At 52.5% G+C, this 16,620-nt stretch overlaps 10 protein-coding genes across 10 annotated transcripts; 6 read left to right on the forward strand and 4 right to left on the reverse strand.

Annotated features, from left to right (window-relative positions):
• Positions 1-128: 128 nt before the first annotated feature.
• Positions 129-1,216, forward strand: CPAR01_16126 (uncharacterized protein; the record flags this gene model as incomplete). Its single annotated transcript, XM_060500371.1, has 5 exons — positions 129-160; positions 258-426; positions 538-654; positions 719-908; positions 987-1,216. 5 exons carry the CDS (start codon positions 129-131, stop codon positions 1,214-1,216), a joined length of 738 nt encoding a protein of 245 aa, XP_060340852.1.
• Positions 1,217-1,657: 441 nt separating this feature from the next.
• Positions 1,658-3,562, reverse strand: CPAR01_16127 (ubiquitin carboxyl-terminal hydrolase; the record flags this gene model as incomplete). The annotated part of the gene is made up of 6 exons (XM_060500372.1): positions 1,658-1,794; positions 1,849-2,044; positions 2,101-2,888; positions 3,007-3,117; positions 3,168-3,404; positions 3,478-3,562. 6 exons carry the CDS (start codon positions 3,560-3,562, stop codon positions 1,658-1,660), a joined length of 1,554 nt encoding a protein of 517 aa, XP_060340853.1.
• A 28-nt stretch (positions 3,563-3,590) lies between these two features.
• Positions 3,591-4,147, reverse strand: CPAR01_16128 (uncharacterized protein; the record flags this gene model as incomplete). The annotated part of the gene is made up of 2 exons (XM_060500373.1): positions 3,591-3,799; positions 3,892-4,147. The coding sequence occupies 2 exons, from the start codon at positions 4,145-4,147 to the stop codon at positions 3,591-3,593; spliced, it is 465 nt and encodes a 154-aa protein (XP_060340854.1).
• Positions 4,148-4,818: 671 nt separating this feature from the next.
• On the forward strand, positions 4,819-5,676 carry CPAR01_16129 (metallo-beta-lactamase superfamily protein; the record flags this gene model as incomplete). The annotated part of the gene is made up of 1 exon (XM_060500374.1): positions 4,819-5,676. One exon carries the CDS (start codon positions 4,819-4,821, stop codon positions 5,674-5,676), a length of 858 nt encoding a protein of 285 aa, XP_060340855.1.
• A 311-nt stretch (positions 5,677-5,987) lies between these two features.
• Positions 5,988-6,656, reverse strand: CPAR01_16130 (uncharacterized protein; the record flags this gene model as incomplete). Its single annotated transcript, XM_060500375.1, has 3 exons — positions 5,988-6,231; positions 6,331-6,389; positions 6,606-6,656. Coding segments are annotated over 3 exons (354 nt in total), but the record flags the coding sequence as incomplete, so codon positions are not given.
• A 52-nt stretch (positions 6,657-6,708) lies between these two features.
• CPAR01_16131 (uncharacterized protein) lies at positions 6,709-7,038 on the forward strand (the record flags this gene model as incomplete). Its single annotated transcript, XM_060500376.1, has 1 exon — positions 6,709-7,038. One exon carries the CDS (start codon positions 6,709-6,711, stop codon positions 7,036-7,038), a length of 330 nt encoding a protein of 109 aa, XP_060340857.1.
• A 2,507-nt stretch (positions 7,039-9,545) lies between these two features.
• CPAR01_16132 (uncharacterized protein) lies at positions 9,546-12,140 on the forward strand (the record flags this gene model as incomplete). The annotated part of the gene is made up of 7 exons (XM_060500377.1): positions 9,546-9,762; positions 9,961-10,308; positions 10,365-11,050; positions 11,103-11,216; positions 11,278-11,469; positions 11,527-11,913; positions 11,970-12,140. 7 exons carry the CDS (start codon positions 9,546-9,548, stop codon positions 12,138-12,140), a joined length of 2,115 nt encoding a protein of 704 aa, XP_060340858.1.
• An 845-nt stretch (positions 12,141-12,985) lies between these two features.
• Positions 12,986-13,315, reverse strand: CPAR01_16133 (uncharacterized protein; the record flags this gene model as incomplete). The annotated part of the gene is made up of 1 exon (XM_060500378.1): positions 12,986-13,315. One exon carries the CDS (start codon positions 13,313-13,315, stop codon positions 12,986-12,988), a length of 330 nt encoding a protein of 109 aa, XP_060340859.1.
• A 1,186-nt stretch (positions 13,316-14,501) lies between these two features.
• CPAR01_16134 (uncharacterized protein) lies at positions 14,502-14,759 on the forward strand (the record flags this gene model as incomplete). Its single annotated transcript, XM_060500379.1, has 1 exon — positions 14,502-14,759. One exon carries the CDS (start codon positions 14,502-14,504, stop codon positions 14,757-14,759), a length of 258 nt encoding a protein of 85 aa, XP_060340860.1.
• A 1,111-nt stretch (positions 14,760-15,870) lies between these two features.
• CPAR01_16135 (CFEM domain-containing protein) lies at positions 15,871-16,434 on the forward strand (the record flags this gene model as incomplete). Its single annotated transcript, XM_060500380.1, has 4 exons — positions 15,871-15,951; positions 16,016-16,152; positions 16,222-16,284; positions 16,377-16,434. 4 exons carry the CDS (start codon positions 15,871-15,873, stop codon positions 16,432-16,434), a joined length of 339 nt encoding a protein of 112 aa, XP_060340861.1.
• Positions 16,435-16,620: the final 186 nt, after the last annotated feature.

Consider the following 16,620-nt stretch of genomic DNA (forward strand, 5'->3'; position numbering starts at 1 on the left):
TTAACCCTCTTGGTCACTGCAGTCGTTATCATAAAACTTTGTTCGTTCGCGGCTGGCTCACATGCAGACTTTCTCTTTTCACTTTGCTCATCAAACTCACTAAAACTTTTCGTCAAAACACAGTCAAGATGAGCATCTCAGACAGCGAGGACGAGCCTCTGTAAGCCAGCTCCAAAGAACCGAAAAATTCGAACTATCCCCGTCTCCACCGGATAAGTGGCACAGTATTGACTAACACTTCTTCTTTGCGCCGACAGTGCTCTCTCTTCGCACGCGTTGGCGGCGCTGGCCGAATTCAAGGCCGAGGAGGATGCCCGTCTGAAAGAGTTTGAGAGGCTCCAGGAACTAGCGGAGGCGAATGCGGCCAAGAAGGCGCCGATATCCATGGCGGCGTTCATGGAGGACTGGAATAAGTCGCAATTTTGGGTAAGGAGGAACCTTCATCAGCACGCAGAAAAGCAATGCGCTTTTTTCAAGGGTTTCTGGAAAAGAGGAAGCAAAAAATTCTGACTTGAAATTTTGTTTCTGTTCCCTTAGTATTCTGACGAGACGGCGGGTTTCTTGGCGAGGCAACTCCTCGAGGGCGCTGATGCGGATACCACGATTGCGATTGTGTCTGCGCCCAGTGTGTTTGTTGCTCTGCATAATATCCTGGTAAGAGCACCGCTACAAGGGGCGATTCGCCATGTCTTTGGACGATATATTGACTACTCTGCAGACTACGCGAGACGAGAGCGAGGCCCGGCCAAACGTCTTTTTGCTGGAACACGACAACCGCTTCAACGTCTTCCCTGAGTTCGTCTTTTACGACTTTGCGCAGCCCTTCAAGCTCCCGAGTGAGCTCAAGGGTGTCGTAGACCGCTTCGTCATCGACCCGCCATTCCTCAGTGAGGACTGCCAGACCAAGAGTAAGCTTAACCCCCTCCTCCCGGGATTCAAGTAGAAGAAAGAACGCCTCCATGCTGATAAAGTCCTTTGATCTTCAGCCGCCATGTCGGTCCGGTGGATGATGAAGCCGGATGTCGCCGAAAAGGGCCGTGTCATCGTCAGCACTGGCGAGCGCATGGCCGAGTTGGTGAACAGGATATACAAGCCCCTCGGTGTCAGAACCGTCACATACGAGCCGAGCCACGAGCGAGGGCTCAGCAACGAGTTTTGGTGTTACGCAAACTTTGAGTGCAAAGACTGGACGTGGCGGGAGGCGGCTTCGAGTTGAAAAAAGGGGGAACAGATCCTTAGAAAGTAGACCGAGGCAACGCGACCCTCCTCACATGGGGTGGCGAGCTCATGATGATAGGCCTGCCCTCTTGCCCTGACGGGGCCCGATTTGGCACATATTTCTGGCTTGCGAGATTTCAATAGAAAGTACATACGCTTGATCGCTGTTCTATACAATGATGGCTCCTTAGGATTGCCATCCAAAATGCGGATTTTGTTGTTCGCCTTTGCCAAAGGGCCCAAGATGATGCATTACCCACGTTCATTTCCAACGCCGACAAGATGCTTGATCCTCCGTCGCCCCCCGCCTTCGCCATTCCAAAGCGCCCCTTTTCCCCATACTTTCGGCGGGCCACCGTCTTGACCTCGTTTGACCTGGTGGCATTACTGTTTTACACTGCTAGGCTTGATACGTTTCATTCTCTCTCGAGGTATGAGGTTACGAGAGTGAACGAATAATGTAGAAGAGCAGATAGGGTTGAGCACTCATGACGTCTGACTTTGACGCCATTTCAACCTTGTGGTCGTTGAACTTGAACCACTGGTCGCCTACTCGGCAGTAGGATACATAATGGCCTAGGTACTCAGTCAGTAACAGCGTTCAAATTGGTTCGTCATGTGTCAACTGACCCGTGTCGATCTCGCCCACGTGGACCACCACACTAAGGAGGTCGTACGTGCAAGATCTTCCGAGGTCAAAGGCATCCTTGGAGTCCGCGCCTCTACCTCTGGTAGTATATGGCAGCATGTTGAGCTGAAGGGGGAAGTTAACCACCGTCTCGATCTTTGATGCGCGGTCATGGCGGCCCTGCTTGTACTCAAATCGCTAGTAATGATTGTTAGCTGGCGACAAGGGCACCGTAATCATGCGGCTAGACATACCTTGAGCTGTATCGCGAGCACATTTGGCAGCCGCTTAATGCTGGTGGCTCTCTTGGCCTGCTGCATCGAGCTGCAGTTGTGGCACCGATACTCGCACTTGTCTGACTTGACGTATTCCTCATCCAAGCACTCCTGCAGAGTCAGGCTGGGCATCTTCTGGCCTCCCTTCTTTCTCCTGTGAGAGAGGTTCTCCAGTCCAAGACTGAGGTCCAGGAAGGATTGAACCGCGTTGGTGACGCCTCCGCAGTTCTGGCAAGTAGTGCCAGTCTGGAGCTTGCCGTAGAATGTCTGGTGGATGATGCAATTACATGTATGCTCGCTTCCAGTCTCAGGACGCTTGCCATCTCCATTGCGCTCATGCAGCTCCTCGGCGAGGAATTGAAAGAACTCATGGGCATCCTGCTCCTTGGTGGTGACGAGGTTCTCAAACGCCTTCTTCTCCGAGATCCAGAATCCAGACAGAATACTAGCCGCCGTGAATCCATTAGTATTCTCAACAGCATAGAAGTCCTGGAACATGTCGTCCATGGCACAGCTGAGGCAGTTTGTCAGCTGGCAATCGGTGCTCTGATGGCCGTCGCTGAGATAAAAGTTGCGCAGGAGGGGGTTGTGGAGGAAGCTCTGCAGCACCACATTCTGGTAACATGTTGCTCCGGCATTGTAGATTCCGCGCAGACCATTGGCTTTACAAGAGGCAGTGGTGGTGTTGTTGGATATAAAGCCTGGGTTGCTTGCAGAACTGTCCTTTACGCCATCTGAGAACATCTCATCGTGCTTTCTCTTGCGGTCTAGAAGATCAATTAGCATGTTGGTCAGGCAGCTAGGAGCCAAAGCTGGGCGATACAACAACGCAGGTTATAGTTAGAGGTACGAGGGGGACGCCCCTCATGAGTAAAGACAACTTACTGGAAAAAGTTCCTGTTCCCATCTTACGAACTCGAAGCTCCTCGAGAGTGGGGTCCCAAACTAGGTCATCACAGATCTGGCAGTAGAGGGCACCACTCCTTGAGTCGACATCTAAACTTTGTTAGGAAAATCACATTTGCTTTCGGTGACGGGCCACGTACAGAAGCGATGCTGCTTCTTTGTGCCGTGCTTGAGACGATCATCCTCATTGACAATGGCGGAGCATTGTAGACAGAGGTAGTTGGATGTGAGAGACGTCATGACCTGGCCGTCAGAGTTCTTGAATGTTTGCGGCACAACAGGCGTCTGCTCAAAGATGTTCTTGAGGATCATCTTGTAGTGGTGGACACATTGGGTAATACCCTCTGTGGACTGGGTGAACAGCCGCTGGATGTGTTCTGTTTGTATCCTGTCAGCCTGACTCTGGCCCATTCCTGCCGCCGCAGCAAGTCACAATCGGGGTCTACTGACCGCAGCCAAAGACTGGTGTGCCAGGGAGGGGCGATTTGACCTTGGCGGTCTTTGGGGACATCGGCGTCGTTGGTCGAGCAGACATTTTGGATGTTGTGGATGGTGTTGTTTAATTAATCGGTCGGTCGTCCTGCTCTTTCGCCTATTTGCTCTTGCCTTGAAGCACCTGGAAAGCAAAATACTTGGGATTTTCCTATTGCGCAAAGAAAGCCGAGGCAAAATGTGATCCAAAATCGAAAAGATAAGTTCGTGATTCCGACGATGGGCAAGGAAGGCGTCGTGGATTGGTAACGGCCGGAGTCGGGCCAGCGCAACAATACTACTGGACATCCACCGTTAGCCGCGAGTTCGTCGCAATACAATGGGTCAATTGGTAGACAAGAGACGGAAACATAAAGTGAGAGTAGGATTTACCGGCTAGAAAAGCCGAGCCAGTGATGCTGAGCAAAGTAGAGGATGTTTGGATTGTCGGAAGGAGCGATTTCGCGCCGTGGTGAAGCTCCCCAGAGAGTGGGCGGGTGGGCGAGCTTTGGTGGATGGCGCAAGCCGAAGATCGAGAAGGTCCGCGCGGGCTGTCGCTTCCAGTCCCAGTTGCAGCTGTGGACGAGGCCAAATTTGGTGGTGCAGAAGGAAAACAGAACCAAAGGCTCCAGACTGCGACAGATTTCATGCGCAAAGAGCAAAGTGATTCAGGATCGTCGGGAGGGCACAGTTCCCAAAAGGCCTTACAAACAATCCCTGGAAGTTGCAAATGTTGGAGCTGGCACTGGGTGCACAGACGGGTAGATTCCGTGGCGCCAGCGGCCAACAGGCAGTAAATCCAGGTCTTATCGGCACCTGATCGGGCGGTTTCTTATCGATAACAACTTTTGCTTATCCGCCTGCCGAAAGTCCCCCTATGCCCCTGAATTCCCACAGAACCTCGGGGCACTTTTCGGTGGGTCCAGAGAAGGACCCTCCCGTCGCAACGCGGCAACAGTGAGGTCACTTTCACTGGTGAAATTCTATATGAAGACATTGCTGAGGTAAGCCGCTTACAAGAGCCATCATCAAAGTGCCTGTCGGCGCATTTGGTTCAACCTCGGTATCTTCACTGCCCCTCCATTGCGTCTTCACGTACATGGAGCACCAACTTATCCTCTATTCGCCAGATTGAATGCCCAGCGTCACGTCGCGGCTAACTCTCTGTCGCATACCTGAAGGAACATGCGGGGTCTTGTGTTCAGCGTGCTTTCCCCATGTAATCGCAACGCTGGTTTGTGACTAAGACGGCCAATTCACTCAACTACAACCGGGACTAGACATATTGCCCGTCTGAATCGTACTAAGAACAACAACACAATGGCTTCACAACTAGTATCGCTACCCGAGGTCGAGCGCCTCAGCCCAGCCTGTATTCGCATTCTGGGAGGCAACCCTGGAAAGTTTACGCTGCAGGGCACCAACACGTATCTCCTCGGCACAGGCAGCCGCCGTATACTCATCGACACAGGCGAGGGCAAGCCATCGTGGATCGCCGCGGTCAAGTCAACCCTCGAGCAGGAAAAGGCGACGGTGGAGAAGGTACTGATCACTCACTGGCACCATGATCACACGGGCGGCATCCAGCAGCTGCTAGAGCTGTCTCCGAGCTCAGAGGTCTTCAAGAACCAACCCGAGGAGGGCCAGTCAGACATTTCGGACGGCCAAAAGTTTCTTGTCGACGGTGTCAGCCTTACCGCTGTCTTCACCCCGGGGCATACCGTCGATCACATGGCCTTCGTCTTGGAGGAGGAGGACGCCATGTTCACGGCGGATAACGTCTTGGGCCAGGGTACCGCAGTATTCGAGGACTTGACCGTCTACCTCAACAGTCTCGAGAGAATGCAGAGCCTGTTCAAGGGAAGGGCGTATCCGGGTCACGGGCCCGTGGTTGACAACGGCCCGTCCAAGATTCAAGACTACATCATCCACAGGAAGGCTCGAGAGGAGCAGGTCATTCGTACGCTAAGGACGGCGAGGCAAGGCTCTAGTATCGAGGGCGATCCCTACGCCTGGACGGTCATGGAGCTTGTCAAAGTAATTTACGCTGACGTTCCTGAGGAGCTGCATATCCCGGCGAGCGGTGGGGTCATACAGATCTTGGGAAAGCTCGAAAAGGAAAACAAGGTGGTCCAGAGTGATGAGAGATGGAAGTTGAAAGATCGATCTGCGTTATAATTCGTCCAGATGATGAAACGGGGCAGAGGTGTTGGCGGACCTTGGTCGGAGCCTCGGATCCGAAGACGGCAGATTTGACGCCGTGATATGTCATACTTAAGTAGGAGGAAAGTGGGGATGGACCTCATGGCTTTGAGGACGACGCATATCATAGAAACCAGACGATCCCGCAATGAGGGTATGTGTGCTGAGCGTATAATGCAATACACTATACTTCTACAATAGCTTCGAGTTTGCCATAGTCAGCCGGCGATTGGAAGAATCGCGTAGCTTAGATGGGCCATGTGCATCGCGATGGCTCTGCGGCAAGGTTACACAGCGCAACGAGACCGCCGGAAGGTTCGGACAAGTCGAATCTCGTGACGGCGCGGGACGTACGATGAAAGTGGGGCGCCACCTGGAAGGCTAGAAACAGCGGTCGCGGTCTGCATCTCTCCAAGGATTCTCTTCTTCTTGGTAGCATCGAAACGGATGCGCTGTTCCGATATCTTGTGACGCAAGCTCAACGCAGCAGAGGTTGAGGGCGGTGTGGTGCAGTAGTTGACATGGAATAGACTAGAGCATTGCGGGTGATATGCCACAATCTCACCTTATCGAATGTTAGAATGTCAGAGAAAACTGGTGCGGCGGTATGTCTTTGTATGTCCAGCTCACCTCAAGTTGTTATACTGGGTGTTGTAGTCGGAAGGGTGACCGAGATATCCGCCCTTCGACTGCAGATGTGACTCGATCAATATTATTTTACAATTGCATAGAAGCTGATATTCCTTCGATATTATCGAGAAACAGCGTCATCATCCATATCAAGCAGAGTAGCCTCAAAAACTTCCTACGAATTTTACGATGCCCCGTGTCGATGCGGGTCGGACTCCGACTTGACTCCGGAGCCACCGACCCCAAGCCGCGGGAAAAGAGGGGCCTTCGCTGATGATGTCTCGCAGTGCTTCAACAATCAGGTCCGGTCGGCCATGAGAGGTACCCAAGGTACTTCAGGTAGGTACATCAAAGGTACAACGTACCCGCCAGTCTGTCATGTGGAGCCAAGAAGGAGAGCGGGATCGTGGGTTTGACGGGCGGATCGAAGGCAAGGATGCGCACTTACGGATTTCTCATGTGGATTTGGCCAGGTGGTGGGCGGATGGGTTGTGGATTTCCTGCTTGCATCCGTCCATGTGGATTTTTGCTCTCTTCTTGGTGGAGTTGGGCGAACTAGTTGTTCATGAGGCTGCTTTAATTTTTCCTTTTGCTGACTTATCCTCTACTTTTTGGCTTCTAGGTGCCATCCCATTTGTAATACGGTCACTATATGGCGTACCGCGATGTTGTTCCCCCCAGGTTTCTGTACGTGATGAATCAAAGTGAATCATCTGGGCCGGCGTCTGTTGACGTGGGGTATGGCTCATTGCAGGTTTCGGTCAACCGCTCAGGTTGAACATACTCAGGCCAAGGGCATGGCGCAGAGAGAAGCAGGAGAAGTCATTGGCTCCCTTGGGGTTAGACCATTGAGAGAAGCAGAGCAAAGTCTCATTGCAGAATGCAAGCAGGCAGCAGAATAGAAGTTACAGGGAAACAAGCTCAGCATCATCAATATAGGAATTCAGAAGTTCAGAAGTTTCACGACCCCATGGCCGGGCGGTCTGCGGGGGTTACGGGACGTGAGACACGCCGTAACGTACTCCGTACATGGCCTGTTCGTACGGAGCTTTCGTGTATCCTCCGTGTCCGCAAATTTTACTCGTCTTGGCGCCGCGTTGGCAAAGGCTCGGCCGCCCGCCGGGCGTCGTTCAACTTCCAACTCGGGGTGAGAAAAAATACACAGCCTTCAGGCCTCAAGATGATGTTGCAGTGATAGCAGAGCTGGGCGTCAGAAGGATTTGACGCAGGGCTTATTCCCAACGGACGGAGCTTCGGAAGCGCGGCCAAAACTTTGGTTTCGTTCTTTTGTTCTTACGTTCTGGATTACCTAGACATTTCATGTCGGTACTTCGCGCTTCCCGCATCGGCCGGCACTGGGGGTCCTGCACGTTTTCGTTCTGCTTATTAACAAAACATTTTCTCTGCCCTATGACATTTTAGCTCGTGGCCGGGCCCTTCTCAGTCTCTGCTTACCGCACCCATCGGTGGAGTGGGAACGACGCACACCACACCACAACCTCCACGGAAGTTACACTACAGATCGACGCAGGCAAGGCAGGACAGGGATAGGTAGGTGATGCGACGGAGTTATGTGATGGCGATAGGTAGCTCGCCCGTCTCCCCCGTGTGACTCAACTCCCATGCCTAGACGAAAGTGTTCACAGGTCTTCGGGTCTCTGAAGGGCGCCACGTTCATGTAAGAATCTGACATGGTGGGACACACACCACTAGCAATGTTGGTCCGTAGCAAAGTTGACTTACAAATTCAATGAGCCCTTCTTTAGTACCATGGGTGGACAGCAAAGACAGCCTCGCACATCTGACGACGACGCTTGAGTGGCTGCGGCGAGCACCACGAATCGACGCGCGTGTTATTGACGGCTTGGTGGTCAGATACCATCTCGCAGGGCGTTTGAGGCCTGAGGTAAGGAGAGAAAAGGCACGTCATCGGTGATTTACACTAACGACAGAAAACGGCACTCGGCTACCGCGATCTTGGCGATAAGGTTGTTTTGTTTGGTGTTGGTCTGTTGCTCCGTAGTCGCTACCTTACCCACTCACCCCCTGGTTCCCTAGTCCCCGTTGATCCCGGGAGAGTTACACATAGCTGCATGGTCACGGATTCCTTGTTCAAGGGAGTACATCTCGATGCTGGAAGTTGCCCTCTCTTCTCTTCCTCATGAGGCTGAAATGTTAAGTCAGTGGCGCATTATGTATCTTGATGAGATCCAGCCACTCACTCACCAGGAACGAGAGTCTCACTTTGATGTCACGATTGGGGACGTTTGAAGGATGAGCTTGAATGACTAAGCGTGTAAGTAGTGTGAGTGAGCCAACGGATGAGTGAGAGTACGGATTCCAACTACTCCCAGGAATACCCTCTCTTTCTCAAGGCAGGTAAGGAGGTGTGTACTTACCTCACCTTACGGTCCTTACTTACCTTGTCTGGCCGTCTAGGTCTGCACGCTACTGCACTCATCGCAACCTTCTTCTCTCCAATGAGGTGGTTATGAAAAATTCTGGCAGGGTCTCATGGCGTCACTGCCGCGAAATCCGCTGGAGTAAGGCAGCTGGTCTGGTAAGCTGGTGCAGGAAAGCTCCCCGCACCCCCGCTAGATTCCCAGGATGTGTAGTGCTTGCCCCACCAACATCACTAACGGCGCAGAGGAAAGAAGGCAAGGTATGTACATAGAATCTCAGGGAATGAAGCTCTCGCGCCTTCCATGTCGTCCACATGTCACCCCTTCAAGCTGCTTACACTACCTACTGTGTACCCCCTTCCTCTCACCTCCATCCATTGTTCAACGTGCTCACACCGGCCAGCTCCCGTAGCTTCGGGTCGGCGGGCGGGTACATTTCTCGAGTACCTCCGCCAGCAACGCAAGGTGGGTGACAAGTTACTACCTACTGTTCCCATCCCGCACAGCTCTTGGCTTAACTCCTCTCTCCGGTCACTGGATGATGCTGGACTTGGCCGGACCCTCGCTCGTGGATGCCTTCGGAACCTTCGGAGTCGGTCTTTGCACATTTTTTGACCTTGTCACCACTTACACACACGCTGCCGAGCATACTTGCTGCCACTCGCCTCGCGTCTACCACGGTCGGTGACTTCTTTCTCGCGGCGGCCGCCGCCTTACCTTACATGGGGTGGGCAGGATGACTTCCAGGAAACCTGCCTGGACAATATGTGCGATACACCATCGGTACTTTCTTGCACCATCCCATAAGGAACGATGGAGATGGGGAATGCGCATGGGTATGACCTGACTTCTGGCTACCCGGTCTCAAGGTACTCAAAGCCTAGCCATGTCATCGCCGTGTACCGACGCCAGCTCCAAGAAGCTATCGTTGGGCTATCCTTCACCGTGGCTTTGTACCTCACTTACACCTCTAGACAAGAATCTTGTCGCAAAAGGACTTCTCTCGGTCTCCGCTACGGTGCTGGCGCCGGTGCGACGTCTCTACTTCTCTCTTCGCTAGACCCCACTCTGCTTGTTGTTTAATAAAGGCGACCCGACCTCGCTCTCGCTCATAGAGTCTCCTCAGTAATTTTGAAGCTTACCCTCCTGCTCTCTGTCCTTGCGTACGAAGCTGCGAAGAGGCGCCAGATAGACCTCTTGCCGACTCTACCGTACCTTGTCTGAATAGACCCGGGGAAAGGTCGAGTTCCTCTTTGCGACATAGCCGAATCTTCCTCTTCTCCTCTTGCGACAACGGATAGCTTAGTCGCAAAAGGGCCCTTGATGAAATTGTCAGCTAGCCAAATCACCACGGTGGTGGTACTGGGCATTGCGCCCTTGGCTGTTGCCCATGGCGCTCACGAAGCCGGCGCCGACGCCATGAAGATGGACATGGGCATGGCACAAGGCGTAGACGAGTCAAAAGCCGAATCCAAAAGCTATCCTCCAACATACTTTGCGGTCGCCGACCATGCCGGAATAATGTACGCACACATTGGACTTATGGTGCTCGCCTGGGTATTTGTTCTGCCAATTGGTAAGTTTGACGAGCTCTGGCCAGTAATTTTACGCCGACTTACACGCGATTCGCAGCTGTGATGCTTTCCATTGCTCGCTCTAGATATACACTTGCGCTGCAATTTGTTTTCATGGCCGTCAATGCGCTTGGAGTTCTCCTGGGAACAATCTACAATGCCAGCACGCCTGACCTCTACCCCAACAATGCGCACCACAAACTGGGCTGGCTGGTGACTTGGGTTCTCTTGGCGCAGGTCCTGATCGGCCTTGTTGGAAGAGTTGCTGGCACTTTGAGGCACGACAGGCGCGGAACATCCGACAGTAACCAATACCAGTCATTCATTCCAGTAACTGCGGCTGCTATGGCAGAGCACCACCGCGTCAACAGCTCTCGATATGCTAGCGAGTATCGCCTGTCCAACGACAGCGGGCAGGGCACCGAGCCTTGTACCGAATCGCTCCGGAGTCATTCCCGCTCCTCATCGTCCAATGAGGTGTCCCCGCGCAACTCCGACGCCTACCTAAAGGAGTACGCTGAAGAAGAGGACGATATTGAAGATGGCCTTCCCATGCCCATGCCGAGTAACAGGGACGAGAACACCGGTGCCAACCCCAGGTCGACGATTGCAAGAGTGGCGGGGAAGATTCCTTCGCGCGTGTTGAAGGGCTTGGTCTTTTTCTACAACTCAATCGATAGGCTTATCTTGCCGCTGGGGTTTGTCACCTTGTGCCTAGGTCTTGTGACCTACGGGCGGTTCTTTGTAAGCAATGCACGAACGAGCTTACTGGAGTTATAAAGCTAATCATGCACAGGAGGGCAACGGCATCTTCAGCGGTTTGGCGCATTGGGTCAAGGGCGGCATTTTCTTTTGGCTTGGCTTGTTGACCCTTGGTCGATGGACCGGCAGCTTTGGTGAACTCGGATGGGTAAGTCAACGGTGCTTTGCCGGCCGTGTTCGGAATCAGTTTGCTGACTTTGCTCCGGCAGGCGTGGAATGTTCGGCCGAAGCGTGCCGACGGCAAGTGGCGGCCCTCGGCCGAGTTTGTCGAGAGCGCCCTCATTTTCGTCTACGGATCGACCAACATTTTCCTCGAGCATCTTGGAAACTGGGGAGGAGAATACAGCGCGCAGGATTTGGAGCACATCTCAATCACTGTTCTCTTCATTGGTGGTGGACTGGTAAGCCTCTTCTCGCCAGCATCGCGAGTCGCTCATTTGACTGACAAGTGAAAACAGGTTGGCATGCTTATCGAATCTAGTTGGGTTCGAGAGCTCTTGAACACATCAATCATCAACGCTGCTTCTGAGCACTACCGCGACGAGGAAGAGCAGAAGAAGGACCTGCAACCGCCGAAGCAATATGAGTTCTCCATTAACCCCATCCCAGCACTCGTCATCCTTCTCCTGGGCATTATGATGAGCTCGCACACGCAGCACTCTATGGTTTCGAGCATGATTCACAAGCAGTGGGGTAACCTCCTCACCGGCGCCTCTTTTGCTCGTGGGTTCTCGTATGTCATCATGTACCTGAAGCCCCCAAAGTCCATTCTCCCGTCTCGACCACCCACGGAGCTCCTTGCCTCATTTGGCCTGATTTCTGGTGGGATCATCTTCATGGCGAGCGTAAGTCCCCTTTCACCTACTTTTCTCCGAACGAGTAATAGCTTACAATTCCTCAGGCTAGCGACACAGTCGAAGGCATGGAGCACTACAATTTGGATGCCATGTTCATGTACACCGTGACCATGGGTCTTGTAGGCGTCTTGATGGCCTGGGTCATCATTGTGTTGGCCATCAAAGGCTGGGCTGTGCGCAAGGAGGCCGGCCGCCGGTCTTATCGGCTGCCCTGATTTATCGACGAATGATTAGACTTGGGTTGCTTGTGAACCGCATTGAGTAGTCAGAAGTGTTGGTGCGGAACGACGACGGTAATGACGCAGTAATGAATATGCGGTCGACAAGGGCATTAGACAGCGACGGCACGTGTGAAGCATGGCTAAGGGCGTTTTCTTCTTCTTTTTTTCATCTTTAATCCTAGAGATACCCTTATGGCAGCCTGGAGAGTCGAATGATTACTTGATTATCGTAACGAATTATAAACCCCCGTGATTTAAGACACAGTAGCAATGGGATATGTTAGGCGTGAGACTCCTTTGTATTAGCCTTGCTACGGCCCCGTAGCTCATTACCGTTATCTATCTTCTGTGCCTGTACCAGACTTTCCTTCTCGAATGCCTTGAGGATATCTACCTTTTGACTCTGGGTTCCTCATGCTCTCCTTTGAGCTCCAGCGAGCCTTATCCCCAAAATCCGTGTGACCCGAAGTTTCCTCAACCCCCGGAGGATGAGTATCTATCAAGCTACCAGTGCAGCTTCAATGAAGGCTATTTGGAATGAAAATGCTCTTTTGTCCCGAGATTCCTTAATTGCGCTCCTGCCGCGTTGCCCGTTTCGCTCGCTCTCGTGTTATTACAGAACTTGAGGTCGGGCCTCGATACTGCGTAACGAATAGCGTATTCCTCGATGGCGGCTCAGTCGCGAGGCTCGGTAGAACACCCTGAGGAATGAGAACCCTCCTTGGCGGGCTGATGAATGAGCGTGTCGTCGAAAAGTCGCGCCCTTGTTGCCATGCGAAGGACGTTTTCCGCCTTCCAATTCCTTCACATCAAGGAACTAACCGCAGTGACCCCCCTCTTCAACCAGAAGTCGACTTCCTCTTCTTGGACTTTTCCTTTTTGTCCTTTTTCTCCTTCTTTTCCTTTTTTGGGGCAGCGTCCTCCTCGGCTGCCTCCACCATCTCTACATCCTCATCTACAGCAGCAGCAGCAGAAGCAGGCTTGACGACGCGCTCCTGGTCCCGGGCGGAGTAGAGCGCGGTGCCCTGCTGCAGGGCGTGAATCAGAAAGGGAAGCGACTCGGCCTTGAAGTCGTCGGCGGCGCGGACTTTGTCGAGATCTTCTGCGAATTCCTGGGTTGTGCGTTGGAGGTAGTAGGTTGTGAAGTCTTGGGATGTTGTGGTCGCCATGATGAGATATGGGTATAGGGATATGTGATGCTGGGCTTGTTCCGTTTTGCTTTTGCTTGCAGAAAGAAAAAGAAAATGTGCGTATGTGCGCGTGTGTAATGATTTTTGTTGTGAGATTTCAGTTGGGATGGGGTTACTGTAAGTGAATTCTGAGATGAGATGACCTGTGAGATATTGGAAGTTTGAAAGTTTTGAAAGACAGTGTTAAGGCACAGTGCGCGGCTGAGATAACACCCACCTAAGCGCATACGAACCTTTCTGAAAGTCAATTCAAGCTGGACTTTTGGTTTAGTTCATGCAGTGTCTTATACTTTTATCTCTTATGAGTTTGAATGACAAAAGGAGAACGATACAAGAATAGACCAGCCCACGTCAAAGATATCCAATTTGCGAATTCGTTTCTGCACTTTTCACGCACCGCGAGATGAGCTCTCTACCTAAACACTCTTTTGGCGAATTCAGGTATCCACATCCGATATGGTGTAGTGGCCAACATGATGCCCTCTCATCTCAGTGAGAGGTTAGGCATAGCCCCGAGTTCGATTCTCGGTTTCGGAACTTTTTGCCTTTTCCCCCCCGATTAGCACGATTTACATTCTTATATCTAACATCCCGGTCTGGTTTTGACCTATTCATTGCTCATGAGTTCATATTTTCGGCCTCATTGTATTTGCCATGCTGGAACTAAGTTATACGTGTATATTTGACAACCATTTTTGCGTCAAAGTATTATTTCCGCTCTGTTCGGGCTTTCCGAAAGGGCGCATCAGCTTAACCTCATTAAAAACAAGATGTCATTCATTCACTTGCAGACAGTTCAAGCCGTCATTTGCCCCCCCAGCCCTTGCAATCGCAATCTCAGATGCCAAAGGCGGCATTAAAGTGCCGGCGCGGGGAAGCCCTGTCCAACTAGTGATGAATTCGACATTCCTCCGAGCTCTAAGCAGCTTTCTTCGCCCCTTGTTTGTCCTCTACAGACGACTCATCTCAGCTTATTCGAAAATTGTATAGCGAGCAGCCAGTCGGTCCCATGGTCTAAAGTCACATTATCAGAAGCTATTTCAATCCGCCTCCTCTTAGAACGCCTCGCCTCGGCAAGCCACTTACACTTGTATTATCAACTCACCACAGAGGCGCAGGCGGCGCCGGCGCCCCGAACTCCTCCCCTCCCCCGATGCTTCCCCCGATGCAGGAACTCGTCCTTGGCCACACCCTGACTGACCTCCGAGTGCAACCTCGCAACACCCCCGGAATAACTTGGACTGAATACCACCCCTTTTCCCTCCCCGCCCGCCCCCGCAATCCCCGGATTTGCAGCAGTCCACAAGCGGGGTTTGGGGAAAGACCACCTCCCTATCCAAGTTCCTGGCAGAGCCGATCACCTAGCAACCGCTGCGCCGTGATGTGCCTGGCCGAATCTTGGAGGGGGATCTCGAGACAGTGACGTGGGTGGTCTGCAGTCGTCTTAAGACGGAACAGACAATTACGTGAGATGAACCGCTCTCGTCCGCTCATCGCTTGCTGGCCATGCGGCTGGGAAGTGACGGATAGGCCTGTCTACTTACAAGCTTCCCCGCAACTTTAAGCCAATGTCACATCGGTCGAGATGCCTCCATGTCCGAGTTGGCCTTGTGATCGGCCGAAATTTTGCGGGCCAGAGCGGAGGGAGGAACTTGGGGAGGTTTTGGCATTATATGTGCTCGTGTTAATCGACTAGGTCTTGGCGTGATATGGTATGGGCTGAGGAGCTGTCCGCCGTTGCGAGTGACTACTCTAGGCGGAAGCGTATGTCGGAGCCGGTCAATAGCCTAAGGAAATGCTAGCGGAGGTTGTCTGCTACCACCTAGAGGTTCGTCTCATGCTTTGGTCCCATGAAGAAACGTCTAGTTGGACGTCTCTAAGCCCAACTTCGAGGGGGGTTCATCCTTGGTCTGATGTGGTTCAAGTCAGCGTGATGCCCTCCATCACTCTTCAACCCCCTTGCTGAGGTAAACAGACATACGTACAGCCACATCATCTGAATCAAGTTTCCCAACCTCCAAACGCCTGTCTCCCCCGTGGGTTCTCCATCCGGCAAAGTCGCCGATGTTGGCCAGTTCCCTTTGGGGGACGTGACATCCGTCTGGGGTTGCTTTCCAATGCCGCGATGAACCATCTTGGCGAAAGCCTCCTCGCTTGCCCTCAACGGCCAACCCCGCTTGGAGCTTCGTCCCTCCTCGTTGTTGTTCTTCGGCATCATGTGAAATTTGGAGATGCACTTCTAACGGTAAGCAAGAGGAGAGACATCGAAAAATATGGGAAAGGAAGAATGCGGGTAGTAGTTTGCGGGGTAGAGGACCATGATGGGCTCCTAACGTTGGCAAGGTATCGATGCAATGTAGGTTGAAAGAGTAAAGGATAATCAGACAAGAGAAGGGACGGAAAACGATCTATATAAACCCATCGTCATCCCCAGATGTCGTGATCAACCCTTCCAATTGCACAACATCACCAGCTCAGATCACTTACACTACCAAGCCCATATTCACCCGTCTCAAAACGACCAATCAGTCAACATGCAGTTCACCACCGTCGCCGTCGCCTTCTTCGCCAGCCTCGTCGCTGCCCAGGACCTTTCCACCCTCCCCGACTGCGCGGTATGAGACACCTCATCTCCTCCAGTGCCCCCTTCGTTTTGTCTACCTCAAGACAGATTTATAGACAGACGACTCTGGGTGTTCCCAAGTTCGAACCATGTGGCTAACGAGAAGAACCTATGATATCCAGCGTCCCTGCTTCGTCGACAACTTCCCCATCTCCGGCTGCACTGACCAGACCGACTTCGCCTGCATCTGCGCGTGAGTTCTTGCCCCTGTTTGGAACCCCCTCACGAGCCCATTCACTAATATGTGCTGGATACCATCTAGTTCCTCCGCGTACAACAGCGCCGTGACCACCTGCGTCCTAGGTGCCTGCGAGCTTACCGACGCGTAAGTGGACATTCCATTCCTCTCTATGTCTCTATCTCCCCGAATAGAGGCAGGGATCAAGCGTTTCCGAATACTGACTCTTGGGCTCCTAGTCTTGCTGCCTCTTCCTGGGCTCAGGCCACCTGCGCCGCTGCTGGCGTTCCCATCTAGAGTGTGGAACTCGAACAAACTCCCACTTTCTGAAGCTAGCCACGGCTTCGAATCCGACTTGGAGGAGGTCATGAGTGGAAGGGAGATGGGGGAGGTATGGGAGAAGTTTTTGTTGTGAAGTGTACATATTCAGTGTGTGGACCACAACTCCAACTTAGTACATATATACGACGCAGAATGAGAAAA

This window comes from Colletotrichum paranaense (genome assembly GCF_030867605.1).
Source record: "Colletotrichum paranaense strain IMI 384185 chromosome Unknown Scaffold_23.1, whole genome shotgun sequence".
NCBI lineage: Eukaryota > Fungi > Ascomycota > Sordariomycetes > Glomerellales > Glomerellaceae > Colletotrichum > Colletotrichum paranaense.